We start from the raw sequence: 23,181 nt of genomic DNA, 5'->3' as shown, positions 1-23,181 counted from the left end.
TCTAATGACAGCGTCGTGAACGTTTCCAAATGAAAGCGTCATGAACGTTTCCTAATGACAAGTGTCATGAACGTTTCCTGACAGCGTCGTGAACGTTTCCCAATGACTGCGTCATGAACGTTTCCTAATGACAGCGTCGTGAACGTTTTCTAATGACAGCGTCATGAACGTTTCCCAATAACAGCGTCATGAACGTATTCCAATGACAACGTCAACGTTTCCCCAATGACAGCGTCATGAACGTTTCGTAATGACAGCGTCGTGAACGTTTTCTAATGAGTGTCGTGAACGTTTCCCAATGACAGCGTCATGAACGTTTCTCAAAGCGTCATGAATGTTTCTCAATGACAGCGTCATGAACGTTTCCTAATGACAGCGTCATGAACGTTTCCTAATGACAGCGTCATAAGCGTTTCCTAATGAAAACGTCATGAACGTTTCCTAATGACAGCATCGTGAACGTTTCCAAATGACAGCGTCGTGAACGTTTCCCAATGACAGCGTCGTGAACGTTTCCTAATGACAGCGTCATGAACGTTTCCTAATGACAGTGTCGTGAACGTTTTCTAATGACATCGTCATGAACGTTTCCTAATGACAGCGTCGTGAACGTTTCCCAATGACAGCGTCGTGAACGTTTTCTAATGACAGCGTCATGAAAGTTTCCCGACAGCGTCTTGAATGTTTAATGATAGCGTCATGAACGTTTCTCAATGACAGCGCCATGAACGTTTCCTAATGACAGCGTCATGAACGTTTCCCAATGACTGCGTCATGAACGTTTCCCAATGACAGCGTCATGAACGTTACCCAATGACAGTGTCATGAACGTTTCCTAATGACAAGCGTCATGAACGTTTCCCAATGAAAGCGTCATGAACGTTTCCTAATGACGGCGTCGTGAACGTTTTCTAATGACAGCGTCGTGAACGTTTTCTAATGACAGCGTCGTGAACGTTTTCTAATGACAGCGTCATGAACGTTTCCCAATGACAGCGTCATGAACGTTTCCTAATGACAGCGTCATGAACGTTTCCTGACAGCGTCGTGAACGTTTCCTAATGACAGCGTCATGAACGTTTCCCAATGACAGCGTCGTGAACGTTTTCTAATGAGTGTCGTGAACGTTTCCCAATGACAGCGTCATGAACGTTTCTCAAAGCGTCATGAATGTTTCTCAATGACAGCGTCATGAACGTTTCCTAATGACAGCGTCATGAACGTTTCCTAATGACAGCGTCATGAACATTTCCCAATGACAGCGTCATAAACGTTTCCTAATGAAAACGTCATGAACGTTTCCTAATGACAGCATCGTGAACGTTTCCCAATGACAGCGTCGTGAACGTTTCCCAATGACAGCGTCGTGAACGTTTCCTAATGACAGCGTCATGAACGTTTCCTAATGACAGTGTCGTGAACGTTTTCTAATGACAGCGTCATGAACGTTTCCTAATGACAGCGTCATGAACGTTTCCCGACAGCGTCGTGAATGTTTAATGACAGCGTCATGAACGTTTCTCAATGACAGCGTCATGAATGTTTCCTGACAGCGTCATGAACGTTTCTCAATGACAGCGTCATGAACGTTTCCTAATGACAGCGTCATGAACGTTTCCCAATGACTGCGTCATGAACGTTTCCCAATGACAGCGTCATGAACGTTACCCAATGACAGTGTCATGAACGTTTCCTAATGACAAGCGTCATGAACGTTTCCCAATGAAAGCGTCATGAACGTTTCCTAATGACGGCGTCGTGAACGTTTTCTAATGACAGCGTCGTGAACGTTTTATAATGACAGCGTCATGAACGTTTCCCAATGACAGCGTCATGAACGTTTCCTAATGACAGCGTCATGAACGTTTCCTGACAGCGTCGTGAACGTTTCCTAATGACAGCGTCGTGAACGTTTTCTAATGACAGTGTCATGAACGTTTCCTAATGACAGCGTCATAAACGTTTCCCAATAACAGCGTCATGAACGTATTCCAATGACAACGTCAACGTTTCCCAATGACAGTGTCGTGAACGTTTTCTAATGACAGCGTCGTGAACGTTTTCTAATGACAGTGTCATAAACGTTTTCTAATGACAGCGTCGTGAACGTTTCCTAATGAGTGTCGTGAAAGTTTCCCAATGACTGCGTCATGAACGTTTCCTAATGACGGCGTCGTGAACGTTTCCCAATGACGGCGTCATTAAAGTTTTCCAATGACGGCGTCATGAACGTTTTCTAATGACAGCGTCATGAACGTTTCCCAATGACGATGTCAACGTTTCCCAATGACTGGGGCATGACTATGCCATGAAAGTTTTCCAATAACTAGGGCATGACGTTTCCCAATGACTGGGTCATGACATTCCCAATAGACAGCGTCATGTGTGAAGACACTTGTAATCAAAAGTCATGTGGTTAAATTGTTTAATATCAAAAACTGATGGGCCTTCCGATCATATGATGAAAGCAAGTTGTCTGTATTTAATGTCACTACATGGCTAGTCAAAATAACTATATTTTGGGAATAGTTTACACAAATCTGTATACGCCTGTGGTAAAGGGATATAACCTTGCCCCCTAAATGGGGTCCGACTTATCCTCTCTCTGACCTTCCATTTCGTAATATCTCAATGGCCTCCGTATTGGGGCGACAGTGAAAGCCAGAAAGGTTGTTTAGTCTCTTATCGGAGAAAAACCAAAGTATATAAAATTGGACTTCCTGCTATCTGTTGACCTTCATTGACCAGGACAAACTTAAATCCATAATACTCTCGACTTTCAGCTATAAACGCAGCGCGACAAGGACTGTTTGTCAGTATGTTACCAGATGAGGTGTTTGACTACCTATCAGTGACAAAATCATAATGCACTTAGAGTGGCCCCAGACTTTGGATATTACGAGGACGAAAACCCTTCAAGACCTTGACTTTTATTTTTAAATGCCTACTACTTTCAGCTAGTTAATACCCAATGCCCTTCCTCTATTTCTTGTTTCATTGTTTCTATGGAAATTTCTGGTGTCTGTGTCAAATTGCCCGAATCTCTCCCATAAACAGAATAAAGAAAGGGTTTCCCTGGAGACAATTAAATATATCTGAAAGTGTATTATTGATCCTACTAAGACCTTTTTAAACTCATAGACACAGCCTCTTGCAGGGAAGTGCTTTTAAAATTGCCAAGCATACAAAGGTAGCTATGACTCACTTTAGGGTTCAAAATAGTTCTCAAACTTTCATGGAGGCTAGCAAACTCAAAGAAAATACTCCTTTTAATATGTACCGCATGTATGTTAAATGAACATCTAGACATATGTTTGCTTAAAATCGTTTAACGGTGATGATCTAAATAATGCACATGTAAAATATACATGTAGTCCTCTCAGAGGAAATACCCGTTACAATTTGTTTGTTTATGTTTTACGGCCCATCGACAACTAGGGTCATTTAGGGCCAAACCCGTTACAAAGTATCACCCAACTGTAGCTAACACTGCCCTCTTTAAGACATTTTCCAGCAGCAACAACAACCATAAACAAAATATCCTCATGCTGATTGAAGAACTTATCCAACACCTTAGTTGACTTTTTTTCATATTCTTTAATACTCTTTTTTTTTTGTAAAAAAAAATCCTTGCTTGCGATGACTACCCATAGCAGTGAAAATATAGGTCCCTGCACTATCGTCATCAGTATATTCACAAATATAATTGAAAAATGAGATTCAAAATCAAAGGATGAAGGTTACGATGTAAAACTATACTAAATTCAATGATTGGTGCATATGTGTTAAAATGATTATCAATTATAATTATGCCTTGAAAAACATCATTATGATCAATGATTGTACATACCGTTAAATATGAAACAAATGTGATTTAAACACTTGCTCTCAAGATCCACAAGAGAGCAGGACACAAAACGTCTAACATCATCATCTGAAAGCATTGTCATGGATATATTGTGTAAATAGAGCTTGGCGATGTTTCGCTCAAGCTTTCAGAAATAAATGTAGTAAAAGTAAAATAAACAGATCCAAGAAGATAAACAGCATTAAGCAGGTTTTTGTTAAATTTGAGCATTTTGAGCAAAACTTGAAATAACCAAGAAAGACGACAGAAGTAAACATGTAAGAACATGCGATAGGGGGAAGTTATAACTTCTCATAGCGATCTTTACCCCGTCACTAGACGGGAATTTCATTAATATTTTCCGTCCCAAGTTACCACTACAATGAATTAAAGAGAAATTTACACTGAAATGAAAATGTTCTTATTTGTATGTTTAGCAGATGATTATCATTAACATGGCAAGGCTGAATAACCAAGACCATCTGAGTATTCTCTACAGCAATAAAACAACGATGATTTTTTATTTTGTAGAAATGAAATAGGAAACATATATGTCTATAATAATCTTACGGGAGGGACCACTTTAATGCATACAATATCACAGATCCAAACTTTACTTCCCTGAAGTTAACTAAAATTGTCTAAGCTTAGTAATACAAGGTTAAGGATAGTAGTAAAAACAATCTTTGGTTAGCAAGGTTTTTTTTAATAGTTTGTATATATTGGAGGCAACTATTAGCAATGTTTAGTAAGATTAAAGGACAAAGTTAACCAACAAGGAATCAATCTTGTTCAAAACATGACAAGGCACTTCGATTTGTGTCGCTAGAACTACTTTGGCATTTATGGGATCTTGCATGCTTGAAAACCTCCCCTGTCTAGTTTTCTTCAATAGAAGAATAAACATTTATCAAAAGGATGACATTGGCATAGAAGATTATCACAGCTGTCCAATCTAATCTATACTTCTCTCATAACCTTTAACTCTACAAAATATACATTTACAAAATAGATATTACCACTAGATTATACATCTGCTTTACCTATTTATTCAACTTCACATATAATAAACTAGAAAATATAAATCAAAGACTAAAATGATGTTCAACATCTGTCTTTGAATTGATAATTGTCTTTGTAAAAACTTTCATTTCATCTCAACACAACAACCTTTAGATACAAATCCCTGACCCCACTGGGCAAGATTTGGGCCTTGACCACATTGCATGTTCCCAGTGAAAATCAACCAGATTGAATAATTGATCACAAATTGGTACTAATTTGTAACTCAATATTCTATTAGACTGTTTATATTCAAACTAGACATGAGCATTAAGGTACAAAGTCCAACCTGGCCTGGATAATACAGCATATAAACGTATCAACCGTCATGCTTGTTATTAAAATCAAACTACAGGCAGAGTATGCTGCAGGGTGACCGCAGGGTGAGTAGGGTTAGTAATAAACTGAGAAATACAACACACATACAAACAAGACTTTATTGCATAATACTGTTACGCAAAAAGTACAAAATGCAGTGTTATATGTAATGATGAATTAGTCGTAAAGTTAAGTAGACAAACAACCAACCCAAGGTGTATAGCATGGCCATCAATTAATTTCAGCAGCGACATTTTCAACAAATCAAATTATAATAGTGTCAACAAGATTGTTTTGTGATGTCATATTCTGGTAAATAATGATAATCTTTTTGTTAACAAATATCGATGGAATTTTAAACATTTATTTCAATAAAGACATGGCCATGTTTGAAAACTGTTAACACCTTGGTGGTCTGCAGTTCTGGTCGAATGACCATTTATGTTACATCTGTGAGGAGAATCAAACAAAGTTACAGGCGTGCACATAGGGGTTCAACATGCAGGGCAATGGGCACGCCCACTTCTTAAACCACTGGTATGTCAAATAGGATGGCTATATCCCCCATTTACTTAAATTTCATTCAATGTTTTTGGCCCCTAACTGCCACAGAATTTATCAGATCTAATATTGCAGACCAATCCCATTTTCCTTTCATTTTGGGACAAGTAATATCTGTACTGAAATATCTTAATTGAAGAAAGCTCTGTAATCATGATAATCTCCTTGTATAAAATATGTGGTTTCTGAGGAATTGTTCCCTCTTTATAGGAGTATTTCCAAAATGAGGAGGGGAAATCAGGAATACTAGATAAGCTATATGTATGGGTAGGTGAATACCAATTAATAAGGAAATATATATATATATGTGTGGAAAATCTGAGATTCACTTCAATTATGACTCTGAACTACACATGTTAATACAAAATACACTCCAAACTAAACACATGAGTAGGGCTGTCGGTGAATCCAATGCGGACACTCCAACAGTCTGGGAGGACATGGATGTATGTTATTATGCATTTTCTGTTATTTGCACCAGCAAAAACAAAAAGATATGATAAACATAAAGAATAATTAGGGTGGGAAGAAATCAAAATATCATGTTAATATTTACAAAAAAAAAATAAACAGTAACAAAATACTTGTCAATATACACAAAACAAATGCTAAGTAGCTACAAAGTTTTGGCCCAGTACAAACACCTGCGCAAGTAATCGGTGCACAAGTTATCAGTGCATGCAACGTTAATAAGAGTAAAAGGCACTTGAGGTTTATGTATCTACAACCTGCATCCAAGATCTAACAAAATAATAAAATGAAATGAACTCAAAATAAACTTTGAAACTTAAAAAAAGACACTGATATATTTTAAATGAGCATATTTCCATGTTTTAAAATAAATTGCATAAACTGTCAAAAAGAAAAAAAAAAGAAAAAAAAAAGAGCCACCTTATTTATATATTAATGGGAGTTCCTGCTTGGTGGCAAACAGATAGAAAACATTTTAATATCAAGTGAAAACAAGGAAAGGAACACTCAACTAATTGTTCAAGTCCTACCATTTTGATCAATAAGTAATTTGCTAAAACTGTGGAAGCCATCAAGGTTAGTAATTGAAAAAGAAAATCAGTTCCTTGATGAATTTTGATTGGTTCATGATCTTGTAATTATTTGTTTCTCATCGCTCAACATCACACTTTTACCATCAGAATAAATAAATTCTTAATAAAATTAACTTAAAAATGTGTGCATATATTCTGAGGAACTCCCATTTCAAATATTATATTCATCGAGTATATTTACAGGTCTTGTAAAAAAAATAAACTATCCCATTTTTGTGCAATCTTTGGAAGACAATCCAAAATTGAAATATAAAAAATCTCAATAATTCTCCAACCCTTCATTGAATACTTGACAAATGCCTGCTACACATAATAAGTATGTAAATCTGGAAGCATAGGGATATGATCATTAATTGCATAGCTACTATTGTTCTTTTCAATATTTTTTTTTTCTTTTTTTTTCTTCTCTTTTTCTCTCACTCTCACTCACTCATTTCTTAATACATCTCTCCATATTCTTATCAATGTATATTATATGAAGATTATATACATGTTACATATGCAGTGACATTCTATACAAATGTTATCAAACAAAATATAACATAACCCATCCAGTTGTACACAGGAGTTAGGACAGTGCTATTCCCACTTAATGCATAGAGATACACACAAAAACTGATATAAATGTATAATATAGTAAGTACATTGCCTTAATGTGAAGTGTTTTGATCTTTTTCTCAGTACAATAATATAAAATATTGATATGTTTGAAATTGCAGGACAGATAAAAACATCTAGATTATCTAGACAGAAAATAAGATCTCTTTTATAAGTATACCCTGTTATCATCAAAGACCTAACGATATGTACAACGAGTATCAAATTGGTAAATATTTCATCCTCAAATGGATTCTGACTGGTAAAACCCTACAAACTTAACACAAAACATCATATATAAAGCAAAATTACCATGATACACTCTCTATACAGAAAATAAGTTTGGTTTATATACGATTCTGTATAGTCTACAGATGTTTTAAAGCTAGATATGTGTTTGATGGGGTGAAGCAGTCAAAATTCACAGGAAATGGATTTTTAAGTGGGAATAGCACTGTGCAAATTGGTGATAGGAACAGAAAGCTGTGCTCAGAAGCTCAGGACAACAACGGTTACAGCAGTAATGGCTCAGACACCTGTTGCTTTGATATGACTTCCCAGGTTATCATCTAAATCACTGACACGCAGATCTACCATGAAACTGTGCAATGTTAAAGATGACAATTGTACAGTGTAATGAAATGTAATGATGCTGGGTCAATATAAAAGCACCAGTTGTGGATTGTCAGTCTCTTCTTCCTTATTTCTAGTGTCAATGGGAAGCAATCAAAACGACAAGTTTTTGCCAGCACAATAACTTTTCTTATGAAGACCAATTAATATTGAAAGGATAGAGGAAATTGTAGAGCTCTCATCATTGCATCTAAAACAATTATTTTGTTATGTCAATATCAACCAAAATACATAACACCTCCGAGTTCGGGAGAAAATTACCACACAAGAAGAGATTCTATCTTGTCCCTGTGTCCAATTTTCCGTGCCAGATATCTGTAGGCCTTATGTATGTGTGTAGGTTGAGATCTGATGGCACTAGGTCACCTCTGTGACCTACTGTCACCAAACACCCAAGGACTGAGATATCCACTCCGTGGTTATATAACACATGGAATTCACTCGTTAGAACCACTAAGTCATCGTACCAAACACGTTCTGTAAGGTCATAAAACATTACATTTCTGACAAAATGGGAGGCTGTTACTTTCATATATACCAAACAAATATTGCTTTGTATATATACTTCGGTGGGAGAGTATTGAGCACTTCAATATATAGTTATAATTTAACTATTTGAATATTTACTTAAGAGGTGATACCCATGTCAGAAGTAAAGGTGTTTGGTAGGACAACACATGATCAACGAACCAGTCTCTCTAACCACATACTGCACCAATAACAGGTGTTATTATTATATCATAGGGCAATGATCTTAAAAGCCAACTAATTGTATAGCCTTGACCTTGAACCTGTCTTAAAAAATTCTTTCAAAATCATATAATCAAACTTTCCTTTAACCTTTTAGATCCAATATCATATTTTGACTTTGCTTAGCGAAAAAAACTTGTCCCTGAAGTTAGAAAAAAAAAAACGGCCGGGACATAATATCAAAAGTATAAACACCTACAGAGAGCCAGTACCAAAAACTGTACAAAAAAAAGTTAATAAAATTCTGGTTTAACAAGGTTAATGTATATGATATATATGAATATATACTATATATAGACATGTCTCAAAGAAAAAAATATTGATTGGTAAATTTTTGTTGCAATATTTTCTTTGCACACAATGCTATGTATTTGTTACGGTGGGAAACTGACACAACAGTCAAATTAGTACAAAGGAATTAGTTAACGAGTAATCTCCAGGCACTTAGACATTCTGACGATTCTGTCAAAATATTTTATACACAAGGACGGTGGGCTCTTTCATACAAACGTGTAAATATAACACTATAATCACACTTTAGTCCATCTGTTCTGATAAAAGAATGTTAATCGGCTCAGCCTCCAAGTCACTAGGCTGGTAGAAGGCAATGTTAGTGGATGTTGTTTGCAGAAGGCAGGGTACCGATTCAGTACGTCTGGAAGTAAGTAGTAGTAGTAGTAGTACTCCTAAGTCCCACTGCCACACGGTTACCAATGGAGCGTTAAGGTGGATGGTTCGTGATGCAAGTCAACAAATACGGTTGTCGGTCCGTCTATAGTGGTGCAGTGTCGGCTACCCAACAAACCCCTCCAGTAGTACATGTGTTAGGTTTGGACCGACTGACCGACTGATCGATACGATGCAGAAGTAGTAGTAGCAGCAGCACAGCATGGATACGTACGGACAGGCAAGGGGTTCGACTTTAACTGTGACCAGGTATGAGTTAGTTGGTAGGCAGCTGAAGGTTTAGTGAAAAATAAAAAGAAAAAAGAAGAAATGTTAGTTTATACTGCTACCATAAATATTGTCTTTGTATGCATTCAATATGAAAATTACAGAAATTATTATTATGATTAATTCTGATTGATAATAATAACATTTGTTACCCATATAACAGTGATACTACTATACAGTTTGCAGATTAAAGTGTGCTTTACAAGTGAGAGTAAAAACCTCATGCTTTTAAAAAGATTATATCAACTCATGCCGAACCCACAACTCGTTTTGTAAGAAAGAAGGGGAAGGAATGGTGTACAGATAAAAGCATATGTCAAAGGTCAAGCAGCCATTGACCAATCAACAAGGCGACCCAATTAATTAATGAACAGTGATTAATGTATAACTGTATACCAAATTAAATTAAGATAGCACACCTTTAATCCTCAAAATGTTAGTACATGTATTGTCATTAGTTTAAAGAGTACAATCAGGTATAAGCCTACATGATATTACACAAAATGTCCGAGAGGACGGCATATCTATCTGTAACACTGTGCAATACTACTGTCATAGCTTTATCTTCTATCAACACAAAACAAATGTTAAGACAAACTTCACATGAACCTTGTAAATCTGGACTGCTGTACAATTTCCTGGTATTAGTCAATAATATCTTAATAAAATTTAATAAAATGACCACAGTCCAGATAAACATCAAGTCCATACATAACAGTCTCAACTCCATTCATTCTGAATTGAGTTTTAATTTAAAAGCGATATCTCTATATTGCTGTTTCATGGCCTTGTGAATGTTTTCACAAATCATGGAAATTTACAATGTTAAAAGCAGAGTTGAGAAAGTTAAAATTTAACATATAGCGACTAGAATAAGGCATAATAGTGGCCCCTCCCTATGTAAAATAAAACTTGGTTAGAGCTACATACAGCAGTCGAACCTTCCTTCCAGATATCCCCCCCCCCCCCCCCCTCCCCAATATCACTTAAAACTTATCCACACCATCCATCTCTCTAGATGTTTCCATGTTGTATGTATGCATCACCCTAATGGTGAGTAGTAGTACATACGGTGAATAACTGTAAATGTACTTGCTGTTCTTGAAGTAGAAATAGCATTGTAAAAGTTTTAACATTGTAACTAGAACAAAACTCTGAAAATTTATCTTTCTTTTTCTTTTCTACTTACAGAAATTCATCTTTAGTTTAAAATTTCCAAATTTCTATGAATCTATGCATGCCATAACTCTACGTATTGAAAAATAAGCAGATTTACAGTTAAGATCACGACCTCGTTAATATAAAATGAAAATCAACACTGTTGTTCGCTCAACTGATGTGCTTTTATTCCTAAACATACTTAAAATATAACAACAATTGCACGTGTCTCTTGTCACACGGTTTTCATTGTAAAAGTTGAAAGAAAATGTTGATGTCATATATATATAGTTAACAACTGTGGACATCTAAACAAGGGGACATACAACTATACACTGGCTTAATCCACCTAAAGAAACTAATGATTGTACTTGCATGGACTTTGCACAAATATCCCGAGAAAAAATACTTAATGCATGGAGAACAAACATTTCTATCTAGTGTATTACCAGATCATTGGCATGTTTCAGAATCCTTTTATACAAAATGTATACAACAGTTTCAACAAATCTACCCATACCAAAGTTGCACTATTTACTTTGAAACATTTAAAAATCATTAACATCATTTAACATTTGTATCGGTTATAATTTAACTTTTCTATTTTTCATTGGAATCAATCAGCCTGCATAGTTTGGTAACACTTTCCTCTGCTACTATTTGTATAGAGATTGCTGGGTTAGAACACTAAATATTTTTATATGAATTGAACTTGAGCAATGACATATTTTTTTTTTTTTTTTCGTTTTTCAAATTCATATGTCAAGATATTGAGCATTTACTGGACTTCCTTGGCAAACTGCTTCATTTACGAACAGATTGGCGAAATGGATTGGTATGGTTTATACTTTCGGTTAAATAAACCCAACTACAATTTTGAATGGCTTCTACATAAGAATGAGAAACATATAATATACAACTGTATAATATGACAAAGAGATGAAAAGGTTCAAACTGACAGGAAAATCTTGGCAAAATAAATTGTTTAAATGATTTTAAAGAAATTTTGCTGTAGTTGATGGTCAACATAATACCTACTGACTAACAAACAAGGAAATACCATGTAAATCAAACATCCTGAGTATTGCTTCTAGTTTTCGCAGTCAAATCATTGTAAATATATGTATAAAACTCAATGAAAACTAACATATTCATTTAAGAAAAAAAAACATGCTAACGAAAAAAGGAACGAAATATCTCTAAGATATGCAGACATGATGAATTGGATATGGAAAATATTTCTGAAACAAGATATGACCCTCACCAACAAATGGCTGTGGTATGTTGGGAATCGGTGCCGACACTATTTGCATTACATTATATGTAGCTGTGATGAGACTATACACTATGGTCATTTGACATCAGCTCTACAACATCCGCCTTTAAGGCACATCAAAATATCAAACTTAAATAAAGTATTATGCACAGCCATCCAATATTGGATAGGTAAAATTTGATTTTTGTCCTCATGTAAAATATAAATAACTTTGATGGGTATAAAAAGAGCACATATGTATGTAAAACATATACAGAACATTTTGTCAATGGCGATGGTTAACCCCAAAATCAGATAAAACAAAAGAAATGGATCCTTGTATTTTCATTTTTACATAGGCACATAATTGAATTTGCATTATTGTAATTGATATATATTTCAAAATTAGAAATGTTCTTACAATGCATAGTTATGCATGCGCAACTGACCAATTTTTTTTTGAAAAGGATGCTCAAAAGCAAAACAATGATGCCGCCCAGTCAATTTAAATACAAATCCACTTTTCTTTTGTTCACATCAACATTATCCATGGTAACCATCCCCTTTGATACGAAATGAAACTCCACTAGGGTAAAACATCTCAAATAAAATATAATAACTGGGACTAACCTTCCACATTTATGGAAGAGAAACCCTTGCGTAAGGGTGTGCTCTCATTCCCTCGAGCGTTCTCCTGATTTTAGGCACTGCACCTACAATATCCCAAGACATTTAGATATTGGCCTCGGCAAATACAAAAAAATTATATATGTATAAAGGAGAGACACCCTCTCAGTATTTTTGACTTGCCTGATAATGTTTGCTTTCATTCACAATTCCTCTCAGTGACTTGACCTCCGACCTGCCCTAATAAACAGTCTATACATCTTGGCATTTATGATAGGTAAAGTAGGTCAAAGTCACAAAATTTTAATAGGTTAATTAGTCTAAAAGTTAATTCTACTTATACGAGATCTTTGGCACTTTGTCTTTTGGGCTAAGTTATAAATATTTCAGTAACTGTTATAGGCTTTTGTCCACTATAATACGGATTTGAATTTAGAACAATCTACAATATAATCATTTAAGATGCTTAAACTTAGTATGTTTTATTTCCATTTAGTACAATACAAATAAAGTAGGGGTCAGGATGGTTTTTTTTTTTTCCCTTTTTTTAATTAACTATTCTGAGTATACTAAACTTGAGTTACTGACAGCTTAATGAAACCTTACAGACAGAATGATGATTTAACACAAGTGTAAGATAAAGCATGGAATGTGCCTGAAGCCGAATTAATACATGTAATGTGAATAATGAATACACTATTAAAGCTCTTGCTCATCAGGCAGGGAATTAATTGAATTAATTTAAGGTATATAATCTCCGTCAAAATTCTGCCCCTAAGTGTGATTAAGTGAAGAACATGAACTATCTGTGAAAAACATGAACTATCTGAACTCTCAACCCTTAATTTTGTGTTCATCAAAAATAAGACAATAATTGGTAGATAATTTGGCTGCATTGCTCCAGTTTTCATTCTGCTGTCATTCCTCAAGCCAAGCTTACTGAAATGGCTTCAGCCAAATTAGCAGGAGATTATTAAAAGGAAACTGTTAAGGTTACAGGATGTGAGGTTTTCCGTTTAAACCATTACCATAGGGATATATTTCTGTAATGCCTTGGCATGTGAAAGTTAACATCCAATCCTAATGTGTTAAGAATTAAGAGAGGTATATGAAAGGACAGAAAGCAAACACTATCATTGAAGTCCAATGGCACCAGTCAACCACACCTCCTGGTTTACCTAATATCAACATCCACAACATCATGTTATGGCTTGTATATTTACAATCTTTATATTAACTTTCAGCGTGAAAGACAACTGGTTCATGTTAAAGCAAATATCAGCACATTTTGTGCTATGAATATTTCATTTTTGAAATCTTACAAAAATAATTGTGTTAATCTAAATTTGTTAGATCGTGAGGTTAATCAATTAGTTAAAAAATAGGATTAACAGTTTTTATTATATAAAATGTTCTTTACAAATAAAATTGAAAAATATAAATAATTATTAAAATTGCAAACTTGAAATTAACAAAAAATCAAACTTTTTCTTAGCTATAAATCTATTTTAATATCTAGTGCTGTTACAACCAGGAGATGTCACGACAAAAAAATGATCGAAAAAAATCGACCAAGGAAAAACGCAAGCTGAAATTAATACATATTATTGGATTATTAACAATTCTTAAGAGTGCTTAAATTCATGGGAAATATTTGACAAAAGCAAACACAACTATATTAAATCAAATATATATGTAGTATTTGGTTTGGGTTTTTTTTTTTTATGTATTTTTTATGTGTCAATCCATCACCAAACATAAGATTATTTTAAGAAACAAATGAAAATTATGTTTTGTTTATTTCAACAAAAAAATATTAAATGGTGAAAGTAGAGGCACACAAGTGAAATGTCTACAGACACGACTACCTCCAATTTACAAAGCATAGGGACGCATGTTTAGGCCTAGATTGAGCCACTCCAGTTTGATTGGCTATGCTTTGCCTGCGAGGAGAAAAAGAGATAATGTGTTGACTGGTTGGTGAACCGGTATGATATCATCACAGTGGATAAATCGTGAAACTATAAAAAACGATTGCATATAAACTATCCTTAAAGTCAACTGTTTTCCACTAGTTAGAAGGGACAGATATATATATAAACAAGCAGATTATATTTCTAGTACATCTGTTGGTTACTGCTAGTATTTTAATTTATATACAAATATTTCAGCATCCCTTTGTAAAGGAATAATTAATGGAATGCTTGAAAAGCAGAAATCACAGAATGTTTGACTTTCTTCTGTTGAAGATGCTGTTAGCTAATCACAGAATTTAGATTTCCCACTTTTACCATTACAGATTCTATTTGATATGGAATGCACAATGTATTCCGTTAGTAAATTTAACACTTGTTTACGTAAAGGACTAGTGAATTTATCAAAATGTTATATATGATTATTTTCTTTAAAACAAGTTAACTTACAAAGTATTTTCACTTTTTTTAAATAGCATGCGTAGTCTTATTACCACTGTAACAACTTTTTGGTGAAGTTGACTTGGGAAATGGTGAAGTCATAACAAGCATTAAAATAGTAGAAAGCAATAACGCTAGTAGTATTCTCAACTATTTTCTGTGCTCCATTTGTGGGACTGTTGCTTTGGGTATATCATACATACCATGTCTGTCCTACACAATGATTAGCATGTAAAGTGGAAAAGAATTCTACATTACATACATGGAGGACCCGTTTTTCATTGCATTTCTACATCAATTCTATAGATATGGGACTTTTAAAATAATCATAGTAAAACTTAAACGTGTAATATCATTATTTACAAAAGACACGGGCTACTTTCACAATCTAGCACAAGTAACTATGAGTTTGGAATGTCGAGGAATTACATTGTGTGAACGAAAACATAAATTTGTGTAAAATATGGGAATAGATTCCAACAGTAAATAGAGGAAATTTACATCATTTACAAACATGAGGGTTTATGAAGTTTATGTGTAAATAAATTTAAGAATTCATATTTAAAAAAAAAATAAAAATAAGAATAAAATGTATATGAATAAAATGATAAAATGGTCACATAACCTAACTAGGCCCTTTAGGGCTATTCCAGAAAAAAAACAAATATATGGTGGGTATTAGGTAAGGATATTTTTGGCAGAAAGGCACATCTATGTGAACCAAAACACATATTTTCTCTAAGTTTACTAGTTTACTAAGCAAATATTCCTAACTATAGATCCCGCCAGCCATACATTCCCTTGAGCACCCCTCTATATAGTCATGCCTGGAATAGCCCATGTATGGTTTCTTCATAAACAGGTGGATTTCATTCATGTTCATGTGATAAAACAGCATTCCACATAAATGAAAAATAATGATAAAAATATCAACATATATATATATACTATATATATATAGACAAATAATGATTGTGCAATTGATAAAATGATTTCCCCTGTTGATAAGCCACTCGATGACAACATCTAACGCACTACGGGAAACATACCAATGTTGGCTTGGTCAAATGAAGAAGGATATTCAATGAGGGCTGCTGCTTGGTGAAAGGCGGCCGCAGAGTAGGGACTGTACTCGTAAGGGTTATACACCAGACCAGTGGCGGCCTCTGTTGGTGACACAAGTGGTGGGGGACCGTTCATTATACCAGCCTGACTCGTTGGGATCCTGGGCGTCAGAATGATGGGGGCACCTTGTGGCGTTTGCGTGCGTAGGTTGGGAATGTGTGATAACTGTTGTGCTGTGGTGATTAGCCTGGGTGCTTCTGTAAGTAGAATACATGTAATATGTCAGTCCAGGGCAGTTTGACCTGATAAAACACAAACTTCTCTCTCAGGACATCAAAAATAGAATTAGAGGAAATACTTATGACAGCTTCGAACACCTTGTACATACTGCAAACAATGGATGGGTACACATTTTCAATTTGCTAATATAATAGTTGTATATAAATTTAAAATCAAAAGTTATTACATCAACACAAAACTTTTGCTTAAATTGTGAATATTCAAATGTCAGCCTTTAGGAATGCCTGTTAGAAGTGGTAGAGAAAGGATGAGGTCTTGTGATAGGATAGCTTTGATTAACCAACCTCCTTGTCCCACTGACGTTGGGGAAAGGCAGCCTACTCCTACACCTTGAATATTTGCAAGATCCCACGGTCTTTTCATACCAGCTTAAAGTGAAAAGGCAAAAATTTATCAAACAATGAATTCTTCAAAAGATATCTACCAGGTCCAATATAGTGTTACATATGTAGGAGCATTGAAAATGTGAGCCCATACATGTTAACAGGAGATGTTTGCTGCACCTTTGTCACATAAAATCATTGTATATACACGTGGCACAAATACTACAAGCATTTCTATCAATGTCAACACCAACGTAAACCAAGGTTAGTATACTGCTTAAAATTCCAAAAAAATTCCCTAAATCACAACTGTACAAATTGACCAAATCTTCATTTTCTAAATTGAAATATTTATCAGTTATTGCTCTAAAAGAACAAGAACAATAAAATTTGAAATTCAAGAAGTTTGACAAAATCAAAAAAAAAATAGAAAAAATAATCTGCAAATTTCAGTAAATTTTAACATTTCAATATTTCTATTATTTCGTCATGTTGACAGCTTTACAAATGAAACCAATGACATTAGAACTATATTTATGCAAAGTTATTCATATGGATGTAGGCTTTGTTTCTTGTCTATCAATCAAATATGCTAAAAAATGTTAATCGCTCTGACTTTATATTCCAACAGATAAATTTTGCTCAAAAATATAAGAATTCCATCAGAAAGCAATTTATCTTTTTATATCTAACTTCTGTCGAGATGAAGGAAACTTGTTTCAAACTCTCGCTTATAAGATAAGAATTATGTTATGGGAATTTTTATACATGAAAATTAAATCAAGGCAGAAAATCTTCCAAGTCAAGTACAAAGAGATGCATTTTCCTATCAGATGTTTAGTTTACTAAGACCTGAAGAATAAGAAAATAGTACCACAAAAGCTACCATAGCCTAATTAGCCTTACACCTCTCTTTGTTTAGAGCTTTTAACCTCCATTCCAAGGAGTAATGAAATTATATATAAAAACTGGTTTTTATCAAGTCCACATTTATTTGGAACACATCTTTTTTCACAAAAACATATTTTAGATTCTCGATAACATTTATTTTTCTCAACACAAAATATGGAACGTTAACTAATTGAAACTAAACAGTTCAAGATACAAGATTTCCATGTGGGTGGCTACGTGGATCATACATCAAGCAGACCTTCTTTCTTTGAACAGAAGCATTTTGATTAGTACAGAATACAAATATGAAATGTGAAGCTAATGTAGGTAGCGTTTGTGGTCTGATTAGCAAAATACATAAAAAACCAATGTGTAATAAATACAAAATAGGTAAAGCAAACAAAATCCGTTCCAAAACAGGTCACTAGATGTGTATTTCATCTGAAAGTCATGCACAAAAACCGTTCCAGTACTGTAAGAAAAAGTCAGCCATTTCACCCATGCATTCTAGGGCCTTGGCCTGTAACTCCCTCCAACACACATGCAGATGGAATGATATGGAATGGTCTCTTATCAGTGAATGATACTTTGGAGTGTCTAAACCATAATAACTTGCACACCATATCTTTAGAAAGTATCGGAATCGGTATCGGCCTAAACTGATATTTTGTAAATTTTAAACAACTTTGATATCGGACAGGTTCAGTACAAAATAGAGAACATCACAGAGGCCTCTCCTCTTGGAAAGATCTATATTTGGAGAAGGACGACAGGAAAAGGGAATGATCCACATATTTTTGTAAGGTTTGGATTGGTATTGTTGAATGTTCTATCAACAGCTATATATGGTCATTTAAGAATGACTATTGGTTAAGTAAAAACATCTAGAGATATACTTCTGTACATACCAACTTGATTTTTAAGACAACTGTCCTCATACAGAAAACAAAATAAATAAATACAATTACGGGAAAATAAACAGGTACATAATGATTTGCCTGTTTATGTGCATTATAATAAACCTTCAGTGCAGTTTTATTCAAAACATGTTAACAAAGCTGTCTAGTCTAGATTGTATCACTTATAAATTCTACACTCCTTGTTAGCAATAATATACAAAAATATTAAAAAAAATTACCATTAGGAATTCTAGGATTACCAGGCTTTAAGGAAGTGATGAAATCCAAATACCTAGAGTAAATGGACGGTGAAGTGATTGTTATACTGGGAGAGGTGAGGAAAGATGATGAGGATGATGAAGATGTTGATGATAAGCAGTGAGACAACAAACCCCCTACATCTATACTGGAAGCAGCACTATATGGTCCCCAAAACTGGGCTGTCCGGTCCAATCTACCCCAGTTAAGCAAGGGTGGGTTTCATGCATCTACCACTCAGCCACAGAGTAAATGACACAGAAAACGGGTGTGGATATTAAAGTTCCTCTTGCCAAAAGGATGCAAAGATAAATAAAAAGATGTAGCAATACAGGTAAAAAAAATAGAGGAAAGCTAAACACCGCACACTGGCATAAGATAGGGTTGGCTGCTGGTATATGGTGGCCCATAGGAGGTGTCACCGTGACTTACGAGTCGTTGATGTTTGAGAGTTCGATGAAGGTGAGGGTTTAGAAGTGTCACGGTATGTGCCATTTATGATAGCTAACTCCATGAGTTGGCGTTTCTTTAAGTCATCCTCTCCGTCCGGCTGCAACAAATCAACAACACCAGTCAAACATCAAATTGTTAATGGTCAACAAAACCACCCTGTTCGTCATTGGTTAGTCTTCATGGCGATCAGGGGGTGAAAAGAAACTTACGGGCAAGCCCAGTGGGTGAGAACCCTGGGGGAGCAACAAGTTTTGAGTCTCTGTAAGTTCCATTCAAAATTGCAAGTTCCATCAATTGCATTTTCTTCAAATCATCTTCTCCCTCCGCCTGTAAACATAATGGCATTCATAGCATGGGTTAAAGTACGTAAAAGTTATCTCCCTTGTCAATGTAACTTTCCTTGGTTTCACCACTAAAGACCTTTGATACCTTTCTTGATCTCTATTATAACTGTAGTCTCCCTAATTGAAAAGCAGATTATTTGATCAGATTATCAACAGAGACTAATATCCCTCTTGGGTTGTGGCAGTTGGAACATAATTTAATTAAATGATTTTAATATCTTTACAACAATGTGGTTATTGTTTGGTTGTATCTCCCAGTATTTCCCCCCTACACTGATGCCCCTCCCAGATGTGTTCCCTGTAACCTCGAAAACAGAAAATTAAATCTTAACAGCATCTATGTATGAACTACCTAGTTGATTGTATTTCTAATTTGTGTAATACAATCTATTTATTTAAATCACTTCTTAACTAAAACGTGTTGAAATATTCTCCGTCAATATATCTATATATGGAGATGACTGCTCTCCGAGTTCAGCTTTAAGTAAATTAAGATACAGATACTGTAAACTAAATTTCAGACTGTACCCAGATCATTATTGTTGCTTTGGATTTCAATTTTCTATGTGGAAGCAATCAGTACGAAGCTAAAAATTCAGTAGTACAAACATTATCTATGGCTAGTTCAATCAATCACCAAGTATTACATACTAACAGGTCGTCTACAGCTAATGGAAGATTGCTTACAAGTTTTCTCGGAGATTATTTGTAATTAATCAAGAGATGTAGTCTGTACCCTGTACTTAAGTCAACTCCTAGTAAGCCACTCTATGTATGAGGACATTTCTGGTCTAGACACTGTTTGGATAAGAGATGTAAAAGGAAACTGAGCTGCATCTGTACATATATGGATAGTGAGGATCACTAACACAGCAAAATTACCTAGAAGCTACATTATCATATCTTAATTCTATTTCACACAAACCTAAACATAAAAAAAATCTAGTTCTATCTGATTTTTTTTAATCTTTTAGTTGAAATTTGATCCCCGTTATGGAGACCTCTGGACATTATTAATGAACAACTGAAAGCCTGCATACGTTCCATCTCTACAGGACTCAAAACATAGGAAATGAAAATATTCATCTGTTGAAAAACAATACTAGCACATGTTTATAAATGGCAATTATCACGGACTTGAATACAGTTGATCTTTCTATTCTACAGCTTCCCTCCATAAATTACATCATGATATCATCTCCATTACCACCAAATTTAATTCCTTCCCAATGTCTCGGTTATATTCTAAGTTATTTGTTGTGCGCCGCCCGTGTTATAGAGTAAAGGCAATAAATAAGGCAGCCATGCGATTACTAGACATAGGTAGGTCATCATTATCTATGCTATGTTGAACACTTTCTGCCACAGGCCTTGAATTATGAAAATTGAGCAACAAAGCATTGCAACAATTTTCCTCAACAGTTCGACAGTAGCTGGGGGCTGAACATTTTTGGTGTTTGTAAAGAGAAGTTGTATGGGTTTATTCATGCGACCCTTTAGCTATGTGGCTGGGCTGATACTGTAATTGGTTGGTCTCTGGTATAGAGACCAGTACAATACCCAGTGTACAAACAGCTCCGAGACCACAGGTACACTGAACAAAGACGACTCCAATCCTAAGGTTTATCCTACACAAACATGGCACCCTTGTTTTTCTCTATACTTAGAGTATTTATTTTAAATAATGTTAATGTATAGAGCTGTAAAACTACTAATCTCTGGGTGTATCAGTTGTAAACTAAGCACCTGTACTAACGGAACAGTAATGCTGGCCACTGCTAAGTACTTTTCAAAATATATCTCATGGTGTCTGAACATGAAACATCGAAAGACTTTTATCACCAGTGAACAATATCATGCTCAGGTATCTTCAAATTCTCATATCAGTCAACAAATGAGAAACTACCAAAAAATCAACTATCAAATATTTTTTTTTGAATTAATTATAAATTTAAAAATTTCTGATATACCAACTAACGTAGATATTTAAGTGTTAATCTAAAAGTCACATTTTTAATGCTTATCACGAATTTCTACAAGTTATCGTTTTCTTATAGGATTTTTTTTTTTCATTATAAGTTAAAAAAGATATTTTTATCTAGGCCATCCAATTAGCTTGTTCACCTTCTCACAAAACATGTTGGGCAAGTAATTTCATGTACAATATACTCAAAATATCACCCTTCATATAAATAATTGTCTTTAATATCAGTTATCAGTTCTGTATAGAAGTTAAGCTGTCAATATAATTTCCTGTATTGAAGTAACAGCACCTATCTGATCATTTTCAATTTCAAAAACAAATCGAAAGCAGTTATGATAATAACCTCAATATACAATTTGAATGGTTTTTCAAATATTCTGATTTCATTAAAACTGAAAGATAGTGCTTTTTGAAGCAATGGGAATTACATTCAATACAAATCTGATCTTAGAGAGGTTGCCACAGAAACCAAGCTATATCAACATCAAACATATGTTCACATTCTTTATTGGTAAAAATTGAAACTACATAATTAAATTAGAAAATTGCCTCCTATCCAACAAATTCAATTTCAAATCTAGAAATTGTTTTCAGATGTTTTTACAAGATATATTTGTATAACTTGCTGTGTATATGATTCCCCTACGAGTAAGTTATTACTTTCAATGACAAACTTCTAATACCCAAGCTTCAATTCTATGTATATATAATGTGCCAGCAAATCTCTTTCAGTCTAAAATAGATCTGTCTGCTAGACTCTGTATTTTATACCTCTCCATACACAAAATTATTCCTAATCCACAAACGTTTTTAAGTCTACTACGCCATTTAATGATTTTCCCAATTGAGACTGACAAGACCAGAGATATAAAACAGCTCTTGTGTTTAGAACTATTCACATCAGAGAGCTCCTAGTGTTTCCACTATCTCTAACATCACACTGATACAGGGTAAATTGTGGGGCACTGGCCAAACAGGTACATAGATATTTAAAATATTGTCAGAACTAATCAACTAAATACTGACAAAAATGTTACCTTGGTTATGGATATAGCTTAGGAGGGCAGTCGTGCTTGGTACTGAAAGAACAGTACAATGGAGACCGATGGAAACAATACCTATTCTCTGTGCACTGGCCCTTGCCAGCAACCCTTACAGGAACTGGCAGAGGGGCAAATAAATTAACTCAGCATGAAAGCTGTGCCACTGCTAGCTTTCATACAGATGAACCTACACAGGAGCTGAAAGGATCATGTTTCAGTTTTCACCAGGTCTTATCTCTGGTCTGGTGTACTGAGCTGGGAACTAAAGCCACCATCCTCTTATGTATCTACAGTGCAAAGTTCTCTGGAAATGTGGTATAAATGTTTGTGACAAGCAATTTGTTATGGACCACAGATACAACTTGCAGCTGCACATTTCTA

The 23,181-nt window shown here is 34.8% G+C and overlaps 1 protein-coding gene across 7 annotated transcripts in view; it reads right to left on the bottom strand.

The window, feature by feature from the left end:
• Positions 1-3,577: 3,577 nt before the first annotated feature.
• Positions 3,578-23,181, bottom strand: part of LOC117327762 (protein quaking-B-like) — a 45,942-nt gene continuing 26,338 nt past the window's right edge. For 2 of the 7 annotated variants that reach the window (XM_033884897.1, XM_033884899.1), the window contains exons 5-8: positions 19,639-19,756; positions 16,890-16,973; positions 16,290-16,562; positions 11,111-12,912 (exon numbers count right to left, since the gene is read on the bottom strand). In XM_033884897.1, the coding sequence (XP_033740788.1) occupies positions 12,839-12,912; positions 16,290-16,562; positions 16,890-16,973; positions 19,639-19,756 (549 nt within the window). In that variant the 3' untranslated portion in view covers positions 11,111-12,838. Of the gene's footprint in view, positions 9,791-11,110; positions 12,913-16,289; positions 16,563-16,889; positions 16,974-19,408; positions 19,527-19,638; positions 19,757-23,181 lie in introns of those variants that run through there. The other 5 variants (XM_033884895.1, XM_033884898.1, XM_033884896.1 and 2 more) reach the window with 4 other exon arrangements.

This window comes from Pecten maximus, chromosome 5 (genome assembly GCF_902652985.1).
Source record: "Pecten maximus chromosome 5, xPecMax1.1, whole genome shotgun sequence".
Classification (NCBI taxonomy): Eukaryota; Metazoa; Mollusca; class Bivalvia; order Pectinida; family Pectinidae; genus Pecten; species Pecten maximus.
Note: the sequence above shows the minus strand (reverse complement) of the source record. Positions and strands in the feature narration are given on the sequence as shown.